The sequence below is a fragment of the Anarrhichthys ocellatus genome, unplaced genomic scaffold (genome assembly GCF_004355925.1).
Source record: "Anarrhichthys ocellatus isolate YVR2014 unplaced genomic scaffold, GSC_Weel_1.0 scaffold72, whole genome shotgun sequence".
In the NCBI taxonomy this organism is placed as follows: domain Eukaryota; kingdom Metazoa; phylum Chordata; class Actinopteri; order Perciformes; family Anarhichadidae; genus Anarrhichthys; species Anarrhichthys ocellatus.
Genome location: NW_022280102.1, coordinates 1771635 through 1787596, shown reverse-complemented (window position 1 = coordinate 1787596; position 15962 = coordinate 1771635). Strand labels below are relative to the sequence as shown.

The window sequence follows — 15962 nt, the reverse complement described above, 5'->3', positions numbered from 1 at the left end:
CACTACTGCACAGCAATTATTTCCATGTATCCTCCAGGCACTAGAGATATCTGTGATCTGAGTGAAATTGTCAACTTATGACATCTGCTGGCTGTGTGCAAACCCCATAGGGTTTTTTGTGTAGCTACCATTCGCACCAAAGGGGGCAACATGATGACTTTCCATCCCCACAGCAAATGGGGACACTGACAGACAGATAAAGGAATAGACATAGCTGCTTTCCACGCTTTAATAACATTTTAAGACTGTATTTATTTACTCAAGAAGTGGAGTTGTCAAATGTAGTTTTGGTTTTATTCCTATGTGCTATTGTTTGAAAGAGCTGTCCACCCTGATTTATTTGTAATCAAAGGATGTATGTTGCTTTATTGATGACTTTATAGGTTTCTAAGATATAATATAAAGAAAATATAATATAAAAAAACGCTGTCTTACCAAAAGTTTTGTCCAGCATTTTGGAACAATTAAAAGACTTGTGCACGAGGATTTGAGGGGCCGTCCTGGTTCATAGAGTGCAAGCATGTCAGACAAATAGGCCGATGCAAAACCATGAAGTGGATTAAAGACAAGTTAAATAATTCTAGAATCAATACGAAAACTGACAAGCAACCATTGTGAGGACTTTAAAAATAGGTGTATTGTGTTCTCTCCTTCTGGTCCTATCAGTACTCAAGCAGCAGAGTTCAGAATCAATTCTAACTGATTTGTGACTTTTTTTGTATAGACCAGATAGGACAGCATTGGCCTGCTCGATATTAAAGCTTGCATTAGGTTCTCTGCACCTATAGAAATACCGATACAAGGCCCAAAGTTTAGGTCTGAGTTGAAGACGACACAAAGGTTTCTTGCTGTTGGCTTCAGGTAAGAGAATTGGATTTTGTGGCCAGTATCTCCCTCTTATACTCAGAGCTTTAACAATGTTCAATGTCCGTCTACTTCTTCTCACCTGCCAGAAAAAAAAAGATTAGCTATAGCTTGGTAGCCTCCAACAGTTATGGAGAATTTATGTAAATAACATACATCCATACATTCTCTGAACAAAAAAAACGTAGTGTGTTGACAGCGCTCTTTGGGCAAGTGGTTGGGTACACCCTGGATAGGTTGCCAGTCTATCACAAGGCAATGTGAGAAACACACTCACACTTATCAACAATTCACTTATCCTGCCTATGAGGATACTCTTGCTGTCACAGGATAACATGAAACATCGCACAGAAAGGCCCATCCTGTAAAACATTAGCCTTGTTTTTGTTGGGCACCAGTGTTAATGACTAACGACTGTCTAGTCCAGAGTTTCCCCACTGAAGAGGACAACACAGATGTGAATGACATTTACTCTGTGGCACAATCTAGACTGCGATGGAACTCTCAAGGTTTACTGTATATGTACCTCTACACATTAATAATATTTAATCCTAATCAAAATCAAAATTTCTAGAATCTATTCATTGTTTGTGGACAGATTTTTAAAAAAGATGTTGATTTTATTAAATATTTACTTTAGAAAACCATGTGCTTAGTTAACATTTAACATTTAACCATTAGCCTTGGTATAAACCTATGCCTGAATATTTATCTGACTTTTTAGTAAATGTATTTGGGGTGGGGGCCCATACCTGCATTGGAGAAATATCTCACTGCTTATGTAAAAAGAAGGCACAAATAAAACACACCCATCCTTCCTTCTGTTTACTACCGTTGGACCAAACAACAAGCAGCACACCCCACTAAGCCTAGTTTTGAACGTTTGCAGGTCTATTATGAAGGTATATTTGTGTTTTTATTACGCAAACAAAAAAAATGTTTTAAAAGCAAATTTCTCGCACTGCAATCAAAAATCAAGTTTGTAAGTGAAAATATATAAACTGAGAATAATTTATTTGTTAGTTTTGCTTATGAAACTACAATTTTTGGTTAAAAAGATAAAATCTTTGGTTAAAAAAATAAAATCTTTGGTTAAAAACAAAACAATCTTTGGTTGAAAAAAAAGCTTTTGGTTTTGAAACCAAAAGCTTTGGTTTTGAAACCAAAAGCTGAGTTGGGTGTAGTGGGCGGGGCATACGCTGCTGAATGTACCAGGAGTTTCTATTGGTCGGTTTGACTTGTCTCTCAGTATCTGTATTATCTAAACACAGACGGGAGGTTACGGTGACGTGGAGGTAAGTTGACTGCTCTGTTTTGTCAAAATTATTTTAAATATAGCAGCACTTCACTTTGTTCTCATGTTGTTAGTGTCGTGGAGTCTCTTTTTAAGAACGACATGGAGGGCTGCTGTGTTGACATTTAGCCCCACTGTTTAGATGATGCAGATACCGAGAGACAAGTCAAACTGACCAATAGAAACTCCTGGTACATTCAGCAGCGTATGCCCCGCCCACTACACCCAACTCAGCTTTTCGTTTTGAAACCAAAGCTTTTCGTTTTGAAACCAAAGCTTTTTTTTTCAACCAAAGATTGTTTTGTTTTTAACCAAAGATTTTATTTTTTTAACCAAAGATTTTATTTTTTTAACCAAAAATTCTAGTTCCATAAGCAAAACTAACAAATAAATTATTCTCAGTTTATATATTTTCACTTACAAACTTGATTTTTGATTGCAGTGCGAGAAATTTGCTTTTAAATCTTTTTTTTTCGTTTGCGTAATAAAGACACAAATATACCTTCATAGTCTATTAGAAGTGTCCTAACTCATGGTGGAACAATTTGATTTTTAGTGTCTTACATACAATAAGTATTGTTTCCATTGTCTTTCCAGGACTATATTTCAAAATACAGCAGGTTCTTTATATCCCCAACAGTGTTGTAACACAGGTTGAGATGCCACTAATAATGTGTTGGTGTTTACCTGACCTTTTCCCCACATTAGTTAGTAGCAGTCATCAAGTTAATCACACCTGCTTCTTGGCCAAGACATTAGCTGAAGGAATACTTCATCCCAGATCTCTCTATTAATTCAACTTTTTTAGTAAGGAATTTTTAACAGAAATTGTTACTTGCAGCCACAACAGCCGTCTGCATCACTTGCAACAACACACAGACCCCAGCAGTCACCGCAGAGACCCTAATGCACATAAAGCCACAGTAAACAATGTTTTGCAAGATGCATACATGACCACTGTCAAACCACAAGCTTACAGTTTACCCCTGTTTCTGCCATCCTGGGAATTTGGAAAGAAACAGAGGGTTTATGACATTTCCCTACATCTGTGTAAAATAGGGCGATTAGGATGTCAGAGAATCAACAAATGATGAAAATGCTTTTGTAATTAAAATAATGGTAAAGATTTCACCAATGACGTGAACGGGTGATTCAGACACATTTGCTATGTCAGCACATGGTGTAAAGTACAGATGTAGGTCTAAAGTCTAGAACATAATGTGTGCATTGTTTTTATATGTATGTACGAGTGATTCGTACATGGAGAGAAGGATAGACTTTCCAGTTTGTGACAGCATTACAAATATGGGTTTAGTGACGTTATTGTCCGTTGCTTATGTCAGTTAGTATTGTACTCGTTTGGCTGCTGGTCCCTGTTGGTTTTCACTAAATTAGTCTATATTAGACGATATTATTCAATCCAAGACTACGTTAAACCTAAGACTGCTGTTAACCTTGTCTGAGTAAGATGATTGTTGTTCAACAAATACTGTATGCATTGATTTGCTACATATTTTCAGACCATCGCATTGCATGTTCCTCCAGTTCCATCTGAAGTCTTTAGGGCACAAATTCTCTTTGTCACCTTTCTGTTTTGTTTGACTGTCAGAGGACTGAAGGCCACAGAGGTCAGTGTAGTTTTATGTTTTGTTGTAACATGATCACAATATAATTATCCATGAACTACTGTTGTCAATGTGAAGGAATTATCTCAAAATGTAGACGCACATTTGAACATACAACCAGCACGTCTAGATTCTCCTGTGGTGATCTGCTGTAATCAAGAATCACAAGTGACCCAAATAGTATCTTAAAAGCTCGAACAAATGCTTCAAATGTGTGAAATCATTTAAAGTTTCCTTTCTATTTCTATGAAGGAGACAGTAGAGAAAAGTGTCACCATGAACCCTCTCAACCTTTAGTATAAATGCCCAGAGAGAAATGAATCAATTCATTAAATATATTCATATATTTAATGAATATATTGGATCTTCTTTATGTTCTCTGTCTTTCTGTAAAGGTGTTCATGTTCAACTTGGTTCTCATCTACCTGTGAACCAACATACGTATGAGTTTGTCATACATTGTTATTCTATTAGGCACTGGACTTGGTATTTCTTATCATACAGTTACTCTTGTTTTTATTCTCATGTTGTTGTAATTTACGTTTCTATTTATATTTGACTTATCTATCCTATTTCATCTTAGCTCATGTTCTCAGACTTCAGCTGTATGAACGAGGTTTTTATTCCCAGAAGGAAACACATCACACAGATATGTTTCCTTGACTCCAACACTGGTTGTTACAGTCATTTCTTTGAGCACAGGGTGGCAGTAGAAGCTTATTTTGTTTCGTATTATGCAGACCATCTGGTGATGACGTCCATGCTTACATTTCTTAGTATGCGCTTTATTTGGAGATTGTGCATCAGCTACTATCTGGCTGAGTAGAAGCTGGTTAAAGGTAATGACTAATCATATGCAGAGCTATCAAGGCAACAGTCAAGGGACTGAACCCACTGCCGACATTGGCCTTTAAATTACCTTAAAATAAGATAATCTTTTATTAGCCTTTCATGTGATTACTAAACAATTAATGTGTTTATAGACTGTATGAAAAAGTACATCTATATCTCCAGCTGAAGTAGTTTTAATCAAAGAAGGGTGTCTTTGTCCTTGTTGGCCTTCATGTCTCAAATCAGTCAGATACTCAGATTTAACATACCTTTTCTCTTTAGGAGTGTCCTTATAAGTCTGTTCTGCTCCCGTCAGTGAATTTAATGGTTTCCAAGGATGTTGTCCACTTTGACATACTGTTAAAGCCCCTGCAAAGACACCACTACTGATTCCAAAGATATTGTTTTGCCATTCTAAGTTAATGGCAGTGAAGGAAAGAGTATTGAGATTCTTTATTTAGTGGTAATATCATATTGTAAAAACACTGCATTCAACATGTTTACTTCAGTAAAATATTAGCAAAACATACTTAAGTAAAAGTATTAAATAAAAAGCATGATATAAAGTACAATATTTCCCTCAGAATTGTGGCGGAGTAGAGGGATATAGCAGCACAACATGGAAAGTAAAGTACAAGTACCTTAAAGTGTGTAAAGTAAATGTACTTTCCTCAAATGTTTGGTGGTGAAAGGGTTTTGAATCTGATATGGACACAATTCACATTTCATACCTATCCGTCCATCTATTTGTTTTCCAGTTGTTTGTGGTCACACTGGCAACAGGATCAAGGCCATTTTGGTTTCTATTTCCTGAAACCTCACCTCCTTGAAATGAGGTTTAACCTGATATCGTTGACAAAACAAATGATGTTGCAGTAACAATGCAAAATCCCATATCAGTTTTGGTAATTCATTTTGGATCAAATCCAAAATCCTGATCAGTTTTGTGCCGAGATTATAATTGGACAAAAATATTTCATTGTTGAAACATAACAATTTAACATATTTACAATAGTTTCTACCACAAATGAATTTGAACACAGCATGGCACGTTCTCTTTGTTTGATATTTCTGTACCTCTGATGCAGAAACATTTTCATCACATTCCAAGATTGATTCAAACACATTTCCTCCTGCAGAATACATTACTTATATATATATATATATATATATATATATATATATATACTGAAATGACATTCGTTTCCACTCTGTTATAGTCTATTTTCTACAATATTCATAGTCTTGTAAAACTACAGTCATCAGTCATCATACAGTCATTTGACAGCAAAGCTTTTTCTTCCCAGAAGTGAAAAACATTTGGAAACCGTGTTGCTCTTTATTTCAAAAGATGAAAAATGTGAAAATTGTAACAACATAATTAATATTCAGTGGACATAACTTTTCCAAATGTACACTTTATTTTAAACAAAAGTACAAAAACAAACATCGGGTATTTACAATACTTGCATGGCAATGTTCACTTTCTTTGGTCATTCTTCCAATTTGATGGTTTTACAAACAGCAGCTTGGAGGTCTGAGATTATCACATGCTGAATCTAGTATTCAACCAGACGCTGAGCAGCCGACTGATGACTTGTAACTTAATTACACGTTTGTAAAGCCTGCAAGCAATTTACCAAGTGTTTCAATCAAAGTTATGAATTCTACGGATATTATTGAATTTGCCTACCTGGACATTTTTTTACAATATAAATAGCAAAAAGAAAATTAAATTCACACACTTCACAATTACATCCTGTTCTTGATACATTGTCAAATTTAGTAAATGCTCTTAAAAAGGACCAAATTTGTGACATGTGCAGCTGCGCGTATTCCATCGTATTCTACACAAATCTGACATGAAAACATGAAACCTAGTGCACATCACAAACTGAAGCAATTACAGGTAGATTTTCAAAAGAAGGCTAATTTATCATGACGGCTACTTTGAGATAAACGCATTGTCCTCTCTGTGTGCTCCGTCACAGAATTATGCCATAGCTACACAATAAACAATCATACCTCAAACACTGATGAAGAACTATTTGAGAAGTCACTCACAAGCCTTGAAACTTTCTTTCACTGCTCCAGGCTCAATGAGTTCTCCTTGCGTGAAAACAAACACTGGCTTTATGTAAAACAATCTGTACAGCCAAATTAAAGCCAATAGTGTGAGCTGAGTTACCCGAAACTTTCTCTCAATAATCTACCTGCCTGTGTTACACAGTGGTAATGTTGAATGTACAGTACATTTGAAAAAAAGAAACAGGCAAAATGAACTGAGTTTCTGTTGTTTTCTGTCAAAGAACACAAAAAAAAAAAAATCATGTAATGCCAAAGAACTCTGTGCTACATCGCCTACTTCCTGCAATGTAAATCATATCACCTTCTATAACTAATGCAGAGTATAACCCCAATAACCCATAGCCCTTTCAGGAATTTCATCTCTATTTCAACATTTTTTTTTACGCCTAAATGAACAAACTGAAACAAATGCACAAATAAACAGATTTAGTACACTGATGTTGAAGGCAGAGGTTGTTTTGACTGTGATGACGTGAAGCTAAAAAGCGATGGCGGTGATGTCCCCTCGGCCCCTTGCTATGTCTCCGAGGGCCAAAGAGTCAGACTAATGCAGGCCAACACATCCTTACATCAAAGGCAACTGGTCTAGTAGTAATTCTACTTGCATCAACTAACAAAACCAAAAAGATCTGCATTTTCTCAGTTTCCCAAATTCCATTCTAACAAATAAGTCCTAATAGTAGACAAGTTTACACGTGTATCAGTAGTGCAGACAAGTTATGTATATCACATACGGTATCCATTCTTTGTTTTGTGTTTTTTAGGAATGGAGGGGTGATGGTTTGAGGGGGGGGGGGTGTTTGGATATGCTTTTTAGTCAAATTTTCCCTGAAACCAAATCCAAAGCGTCTTCGTCCCAATGTACACTTGTTTTTTTTTCCCCAAAGACAAAGGTGAAGAGAAATGTGCAAAAGTTCCACGTTCCCACTGTAAAGAAGAGAATGAAATTAATGTTGTTTAAAAAGAGAATGACTTTGCTCATCTTTATTTCTCAGGCATACGATGGAAATGTTTTCTACCTTTCACATTTCCAAAGCAGGGCTGCTGTTTCTTTACACCTCAGCTTTTTGGCTGTTCTCCTCCACTTTCTCCTCCAGTTTTTTCTCCTCCTCAGAGGACCCGTCCTCATTTTCACCGGTCTTCCAGCTTCCTTGCCTGCTTAGAATGAAACATTGTTACCCAACATGCTGATATTTCTTCCCTCTACAGTCATTTGTATGAAAAACAAACTGTATATGGTAGGACGGTATGTGGACTAGACATGTGCTACATAATATCTAATATTCACTGTTCATTTGCACTTGATGGGAACTTGGTGGTGACTTGGTATACTCAAGAGGAAAACTACTATCTGTATATTTCACAAAAATATCTGTATATGGATTTGCATATTTGTTTTCTGCTGTAATACTGTACGTATCAGTTTCGATGCCAAAATATACAAAAAAAGTCGAACAATATTTAAACCTTGTACCTATATCACATAGTAATGCACGTCTAACAAATGTCATAGTTAAACAACTGTATTAGGATTTGTAGAAAGGTCAGTGTTCACTTCTTACTTGGATTTCTTCATGTAGACCCAGTATGCCAGGCCAATAACCACCGTGGCGAGGAGGAGACCGACCACAACTCCAACCACCACCTTGGTTTGGTCGTTATCATCCGATTGGTCTGTAAGACAAAACAGAAACATGAGAGACCTGGGTGACACATTTCAGTATGACACCCCAGTCTCACTGCATACTAATACAGGGAAGCAAAAAAAGTCATGATGTGCAATAAATGCATTGATGAATGGACACATCCGCACTGTACATGGTTATGACTCATTGAGTTAAATGTTAATGACAGATATTCATTAACCAACGGGGTTATGGACAATGTTGACATTTTGTCAGGATGCTGGTAGCTCCACTCCTCTTAGTCCTTCATATCTGTGTTTTATTAACGACAACACACTGTCCAAAGATTGGTTTTTCCAGTTGAAGAGTCCAAGGTGATGTTAAAGGTAAATATTGAATCAAGAGCCTTCCTTCAGTGAGCAACATTTGATTCCCCCAAAGACTTCACCCCATCCCCCATCCCACCCATTCTTACAAGCAAGAAGACCGCTACAACTTACCTTGTTTATCCATTCTCACCTCCTCAATTACTGAAATCAGATATAAAATAAAATTAACTTCCAACAAAAAAGAAAAAAATCAAGCGTTGACGTCCAGAAAAAAATACCACTCTAACTCTATTCTACTTCTGCATGCAAGAAGTTCAACAGAGGGAACAGATTAAATCCAGCATCCCAACACACACACCACTGAGTGAAGAGGGGGGGGGGGGGAGAGAAAAAGATGAAATGCTGTCCCAAACGCGCAGGAATGAGTAAGCAAGGGAGAGCAACGGATGATGTTAACACTGTCTACAAAGTGCTAAGAGCATGCGATGATGACATTTGGACACTGGTGAGATGTTAGAAGTTAAATCATCAAAAGGCAAACAACTACTTATGTCATGAAACAGAAATCTGTTCACACTTTAAAAGAGGCGAAAATAATTGTATTAAATGATTAAAGTAAACTGATTGGGTTGATTATACAAAGCAGTTCTTGTATCATAAAGGTTTGTGTCAGCCCAAAATTCTGCGATTTCTTTATCCTTAATCCTTAAAGATGTGTGTTTACTCTCAAGCACATACCTGCTGAATTGGGGTAGTTTTATTTATTATTTAAGTCGACATGCAGACAGAAAGAGTTAGTGAGCAGAGTAGAAGAAAACATCGACAAAGGCAGGTTAAGAGTTAGTCTTTAAAAACACGAAGCGGAGAGAGACGAGAGGACCGTACTGCCACTTTGTACTTACGGGATGACACATTTATAGTCCTACTGTCCGCGCCAAACTCATTGGACACCGAACAAGACACGGTAAGATTTGCAGCAGGCACAACTGTGATCTTGTGTGTTATCTTTCCGTTGACGAAGGGACTCTCATCAAGCTGAACGATGGGAGAAAAAAGCACAAATGTTAGTATTTACATATCTAACTTTATTGTTTCTGATCCTGCCACACACGTAAGAAGTGTATGTTTCGTACCACTAGGGGGCAGCATTGGATTGATATGAGCCTTTCCACGACAAAGACGCAGCGCGTGCCTCTGGGATATAGACACTTAAGTCCCACAGGAAAACCCCAGACACAAAGACGAACTGCCAACACCCTTTTCTATGTCCTCTTCATATACAAGAGGACGTGGCAATTTTGTAAATACCCATTACCGTGCCTGTATTCAAGCCTTACATTATCGTCTCTGTGAATAGGCTTTAAAGGACGGGATGAGAGGATTTAAAATAAACTTGGACTGAAATGTAGAAATGTGTGTTATCTCCATAAATTCATTATCCTTAAGTGAAAGAGTGCTGTGCACCTTTGGAGTTGATTAATTATGACACACACGTTTTGGTTTTGAGGATAGAAACTGAGTGAAAGGGCTGAATAGAATTGGTACCATCCCACACCCCCTCAGGTTAACGTGAAACTCAAACTGCTTCAATGAGTGGTTCTGCTATCAGCGTGCACACAGGTACACCACGGAACCAAAAGAGGGGGAAAAAGGGTCCATTTAAAAAAAAAGAAAAATTGTCTTTATGACTGGTGCAAAACACTGTGTTTGAGCCTCAGAGAAAATGAAGAAATGTACTCTTTCGAACCACTGAGCACAACCGCCTAGAAATGTTTGGACTAGATAAGTGTGGTAGCTGGGGAAAACACTAACAGTGCAAACGGCTATGCACATAACAGGGAGTATTCACTTGATGGCAAAAGCAAACTGTCTCAGGAACAAGACACTGGCAAACCTCGGGCTTTTTAGCTTCCTCACAATGGACGCAGACTTAAACAGATGGGTTTGTTTTGAGGGAAAAAAGAAACGCCATCTCACTTTAACAACCACACGGGCATCTCAGTAGTTTGTCAAGCATCACCTGCTGCACATAGACATCATCTACAATACGCCGTTGATACTTTACTGATAACATTTTGATGCTGTTGCCTAAAGATCTCATTGCAGACACTGTACTGCAGGACAAACAAGTTGCCATCTTACACCGGAAGACCAGTGTCAGAAAATGGATTTATATGACAACCAGTATTAAACAGTAAAGGGGGGACTGAGAGAAACATTCAAAGCATTCTGAATGAAAACTTTGTTTCAAATGTGATTCTAGGTGGTCAGGAGGACCCGAGGAACAACTGCTGGTATCCATCCTGTCTAATCAATAAACCGTTAAATCCAAATGTGGCGGAACACACAAGTTAACGAGCACACAAGGGAGTCGCTTTCTCCATAATCTAGGATTGAGAAATTGGTTTGTTTTGGTTGCATAAATTCTGAGCTTCAGTTATTGAAGTTATGCTTAGGCCAATTTAGGACATTTTACAAGTTTTGCAATAGCTGATTCTAATGAAGCAATACAGATTTCATTCCAGTTTAAAAGTTATAATCCTTGAGATTTTAATGAAAACAAACCCTTTTTCTATGTTATTTAATGTCAGCATTTTTTTTCAGCAATAGCCCTCCAATGTATTAATATTCATTAATATTTTTAGAGTGGAAGAGTACACCTAACATAGACTTACATTCACAGCTCCCCAATAAGTTAACATCCTATAACTGGTCAAAATACCACGTGCCTACAGTTTACTCTTTGTTTCAACGAGTTTGTGAGTTGCATCCCCCACTAAAACTCTGAGTGATCGCTCTGGCATAGACATAAAAAAATGTTCCTCGAGTACCAGCGAGTACATTAAATGGTTCACATTCAACCTTACACCAAATCTAATTCTGACCGTGTCTATTCATCTAGAAAGTCCTTCGTTTAACTGTTTTGGGAATCTCACAGAATCTTGCGAGGCACGGACGACGTCTGATACCTTCAACCATTAAAAAACCCGAGTGTGCATACCAAGGTGCCGTTGATGCTCCAGGAAACAGCTGGCTTTGGAGATCCTTCAACCTCACAGATCAGGACTTTGTGTGCGCCGTCTTCACCGCGTTTTTTAGACAGCTGTCTGATAACTGGAACACCTGCAACAGGACGTAACTCTTCAGATACATCTGAATGAGTGCACGTGTGGCGTGAATGGTAGCATTTCATTCATGCACGCACACGAAATGACGGAAGAAAGTCTTACTTAATTCCTACTGAAAAGAGTAGTTTGACATTTTGAAAAAAAAAAAAACACTTCCTCTCGTTCTTACAGAGAGGCAGACGAGAAGATTGATACCATTCATGTATTTCCTTACAGATGTCGCAACAGCCAGCAGACAGTTAGCTTAGCTGAGCATAAAGACTGGAAAACCTTGAAACTAGCCCGGCTCTGTCCAAAGGTAACAAAAGGTGCCTATTAGCATCTCTACAGCTCACTAATTACACATTTTTTAACATAACTTGTTTTCTGTTCCCTCGTGTTTCCCGTATCTAAGCTGAACTAATCTGACCTGCCGCTGGTTGTAGCTTGTACAGCAACTAAGCAGAAATCTCTGAGTTTCCTTTAAGCCCTTACCTTCGACAACCAGCTCAAGAAAATCTTTTTGGCTGAGGAGCCCCATGGTCACCTCACACTCATAGCGGCCGGAGTCAGCGTAAGTCAGCTTGGTGAACTCGGGCTCTTTGTCCAGTTTAACATTGTCCTGAAATAAATGAAATGGATACCAGCACGGTCAACAACAACCAGAAATGTTTCTTCGCTGATTCAGACTTTGTTGTATAAACCATTGCTTTTACCTTTGTCCAGGTGACCTTGGAGTCTCCAGAGGCATTAATCTGGAGAGTTAGATCCAAAGCCTGACCGGCCTTCTCGACGATGTTTCCAGAGGGGCTTAGATTGATGTCTAGGTCTAACAAGAGAGGAGAGGATGGTCAGGAGATTGTTCAGAGGCATGACAAGGGTCGAAGCATTCCTGTTGTTAACCACAAAACCCTGCACTTGGCTCAGGGCCCATGAGCACTTGGCTCATGCAGCTTATTAGAGGCGGAGCGGTTAAAACAACAGCTCTCTTCATAAAGCACAGTAAGACGGGTAGGCTGGCAAGGAAGGACATCAGGATGTTCTTTTCATTAGCAAATTAGCTTTTATAGGAACAAAAAAGATTAAAGGTAGAAAAGGAAATTACGCTGACAATTACTCTGGCGTGTGGCAAAATTGTAGTAATTTCTACTTTTAAAATAAACACAACATGTTGTGGTCTCTTACAGCTGACTGTGATGTCCTTTGATGCTTCCATTGTTGGGTCGTCCACAAGAGAGCATTTGTATTCACCGGTGGAGGCACGGGACACATTCGTGATGGTGTAAGTGTCTGCGTTTTCCACTTTCACCAACTCTCCCTTCAAAGACATACAATCAAACAACGGTGGGTATTTGGTTTTCAATGACTTATTGAAGAGAGACAACACAATACATGCAATGAGCATGAATGGAAGACATTTGTGAGCGTCTCGATGAGATATTGATGAGCATGTGTACCTTAAGGTGGAAGTTAAAGGCTGTAGGAGCCGGGTTACCATCTGCCAGACACTTCAGAGTCACGTTGCCTCCTTCGACAAGAGGCTCCTGAGCAGTTACCTGAAGGACGATGTTCTCTGTGGAGTCTGTGCAGAGGATAGGAGACGGAGAGTCAGAGAGGTGAAGTATGTGAGGGTGGAGGGCGCGTTAAGTAAGGCGCGTGGCCCCAACAGCCGACCGCGGGGACTGCAGAGATCGGCTGTGTCAGCACGCTACAGAGAGCGCTCAGCATTTGTTATGACCAACGTAAAAATGCAGCTGAAAAGACGGTTGAATTGTGGTCATATTCTAAGGCATTAGATCAAACAATCAATGTTTCTGCTCCATCTGATACAAACTCTTCACATTTCTTATAAGAAAGTGGCACAGATAGGTTTTACTTTAAAAGGCCAGGTTGAGCAGATAACGTCAATATTTAATGCTGCGTTCGGTATAAATCCCACTACAGAGCTACAGAATCCACAGCTCATTTTTCAACTGTCACTATTAAAAGGTGCTGCTGCTGTTGTCTTTCTTGGCTGGAAGCAAAAGAATGACATAAAACACTGTGAATATATCCTGGAAGAGGCAGTCTGTCTCCACTGGCTACAGCTGGGCTTCATAAAAGAGATTTCCTTAGTCTTTGTTGAGAGCTTGTGGGTCAGGAATGTAGTCCAGTCCTGAAGAGACACTGTGAGTGACGATGAAGTGATACCTTTGACTGTATTTTTAAATTCACATCCATGTCATACTAAGTAATGTTTGCAAGCAGTTAACTTGCCAAAAATATAGAAAAATCACATCGCAGTATATAGAAAATTTACCTCTTAAATAATTGAGGATTTGAACTGAAAACAGTGTTTTGCTTGTAAATATGCAAAAGTAGAGATGTTAATATGTGGGGGGGGGGGGGGTCATGGAGATCAACCTGGTATAAAATGATTGTGAGTGATTTCCTACAAGTGGAGAAACCTCCTGCTGCACTGTTGTTTTCCTAACCTTTCAACAGCAAGACTGGAATTCGGTCAGACAGAAACCACCTGCCTGTCAATTGTTTTTCTGTTTTTAAAAATAGGAAATATTTATAAAAATTATCGTCTGCGTCTGGATCTCGACCAAAATACCCAAGCCGATTTACAATTGCTAACATACTGCATATTCACTTTCTTGCAGAGAGTTTGAGGAGAGGATCGATGCCACTCTCATATAGGTCTGTTCAATATGAAGCTACTGCAGGAGACGGTCATCTTAACTCGGCATAAAGACTGGAAACAGGGAAATATCCAGCCTGGCTCTGTGCAAGGGTAAACAATCCTTCTACCAGCACCTCTAAAGCTAATTAACACGTGGTATGTCATTTGTTTTATTTGTACAAACATTTTTTTTTTTTACCTATGAACCTTGCCAGGCTTTTTCCCTGTCTCCAGTCTTTATCCTCAGCTAAATGAACCAGCTGCTGGCTGTAGCTTCATGTTTACAGTGCTGCCATGAGAGCGGTATCGATCGTCTCATCCAACTCTCGACAAGAAAAGTACTCAAAATGTTGAACTAATCCTTTAAGAAATCCTGGAAAATGTGTGGATCCTGATCTGTAAAAACAAATAATAACCCAATGCACCTTGTCACATGATGTAACTTTAGATTAAACATTACTTTAAGTCTGTGAGCTGGTTTTTGAAAACAATACAATTCAATAAATATATGTCCTTTGGAGAGGTAAATAAAAAAACGGACAAAAATATCATCAACTAGCATTATTTTAGTCTTTCATTTTGGGCAGAAGTTAGTCTGACAACAGCTCGTCTGCAGACCGAAGCGGGTGTGCAGTGAAGGTTGTTAGCGGGGTTAGAGGACTCACAGGTGACAGTGAAGGTTGCTGGAGAGGACACCAGCTCTGTGCCCACAGTGGGCTGAGTGCTGCAGGTGAACTCAGCATCTGTGTCTTCCTTCTCGGCCGAGAACTCCAGTGTGGAAGAAGTAGTTGAAAGGCCAGTAACGGGGTCCACCAGCACTGAAGCTTGGATAGAAATCCCTAGACAGGAAACAAACAACTCTGTTTGAAAACTCTGAAAAGTAGAGAATGGTGTCCGGACCAAAACACTGCATATCTCACAGTCAGCGAGTTCAATTCATATCACTGAAGGATGATTTGCTGTCCCAGTCACAGAGAATAAATACATCTGTGTGTGTAACATTTAAAAATGTCAGCCCTCCAAAGAGCTGATTTGTTGGTATTTATAATCATCCAACCGAATGAAGAAAACACACCTTTCCCATCAGCCACCAGAGGTGTGCTGTTCTTGAGCCATGTGATATTTGCAGCTGGATTGGAGTCTTTTGCAACACATGTCCCAAGCTGTGGAACAAAAAACAAAAACAACACAACTTGAGAAAAATAGCAAAAAACTACGCTTGGAAACAGAAATATTGAAGAAGAAACACATTTTATGAATTTAGAATAAATCTGCATCGTTTTAAATGACCAAACATCTGTGCAAATTGGCATTTTCAGAGTCTTTCCGACCATGAAATGCCCTAAGCACTTCTAAAGCCCCTCAGATCCTTTGGGTATTTTAATTGCAGTAGAGGAGACTCTGCTCTTTAGTAATTCATGAGAATCACTTCAAAGAACTCATTACTGTAGTAACACGGTCTCTGCAATGCCTCAAGTTACCTTAGCTCAAGTGAGGGATTTCCCTTGATGGTTTACTGTGTAAAATAATG

General features: G+C 38.7%; 1 protein-coding gene across 4 annotated transcripts in view; it reads right to left on the bottom strand.

The window, feature by feature from the left end:
• Positions 1-7582: 7582 nt before the first annotated feature.
• Positions 7583-15962, bottom strand: part of LOC116397782 (CD166 antigen homolog) — a 31553-nt gene continuing 23173 nt past the window's right edge. Inside the window, exons 5-16 of one of the 4 annotated variants that reach the window (XM_031873579.1) lie at positions 15507-15594; positions 15097-15270; positions 13221-13345; positions 12949-13081; positions 12480-12592; positions 12259-12385; positions 11658-11779; positions 9559-9691; positions 8828-8857; positions 8265-8376; positions 7722-7860; positions 7583-7629 (exon numbers count right to left, since the gene is read on the bottom strand). In XM_031873579.1, coding sequence (XP_031729439.1) covers positions 7755-7860; positions 8265-8376; positions 8828-8857; positions 9559-9691; positions 11658-11779; positions 12259-12385; positions 12480-12592; positions 12949-13081; positions 13221-13345; positions 15097-15270; positions 15507-15594 — 1263 coding nt within the window. In that variant the 3' untranslated portion in view covers positions 7583-7629; positions 7722-7754. The remainder of the gene's footprint in view (positions 7630-7721; positions 7861-8264; positions 8377-8827; positions 8858-9558; positions 9692-11657; positions 11780-12258; positions 12386-12479; positions 12593-12948; positions 13082-13220; positions 13346-15096; positions 15271-15506; positions 15595-15962) is intronic. The other 3 variants (XM_031873580.1, XM_031873581.1, XM_031873582.1) reach the window with 3 other exon arrangements.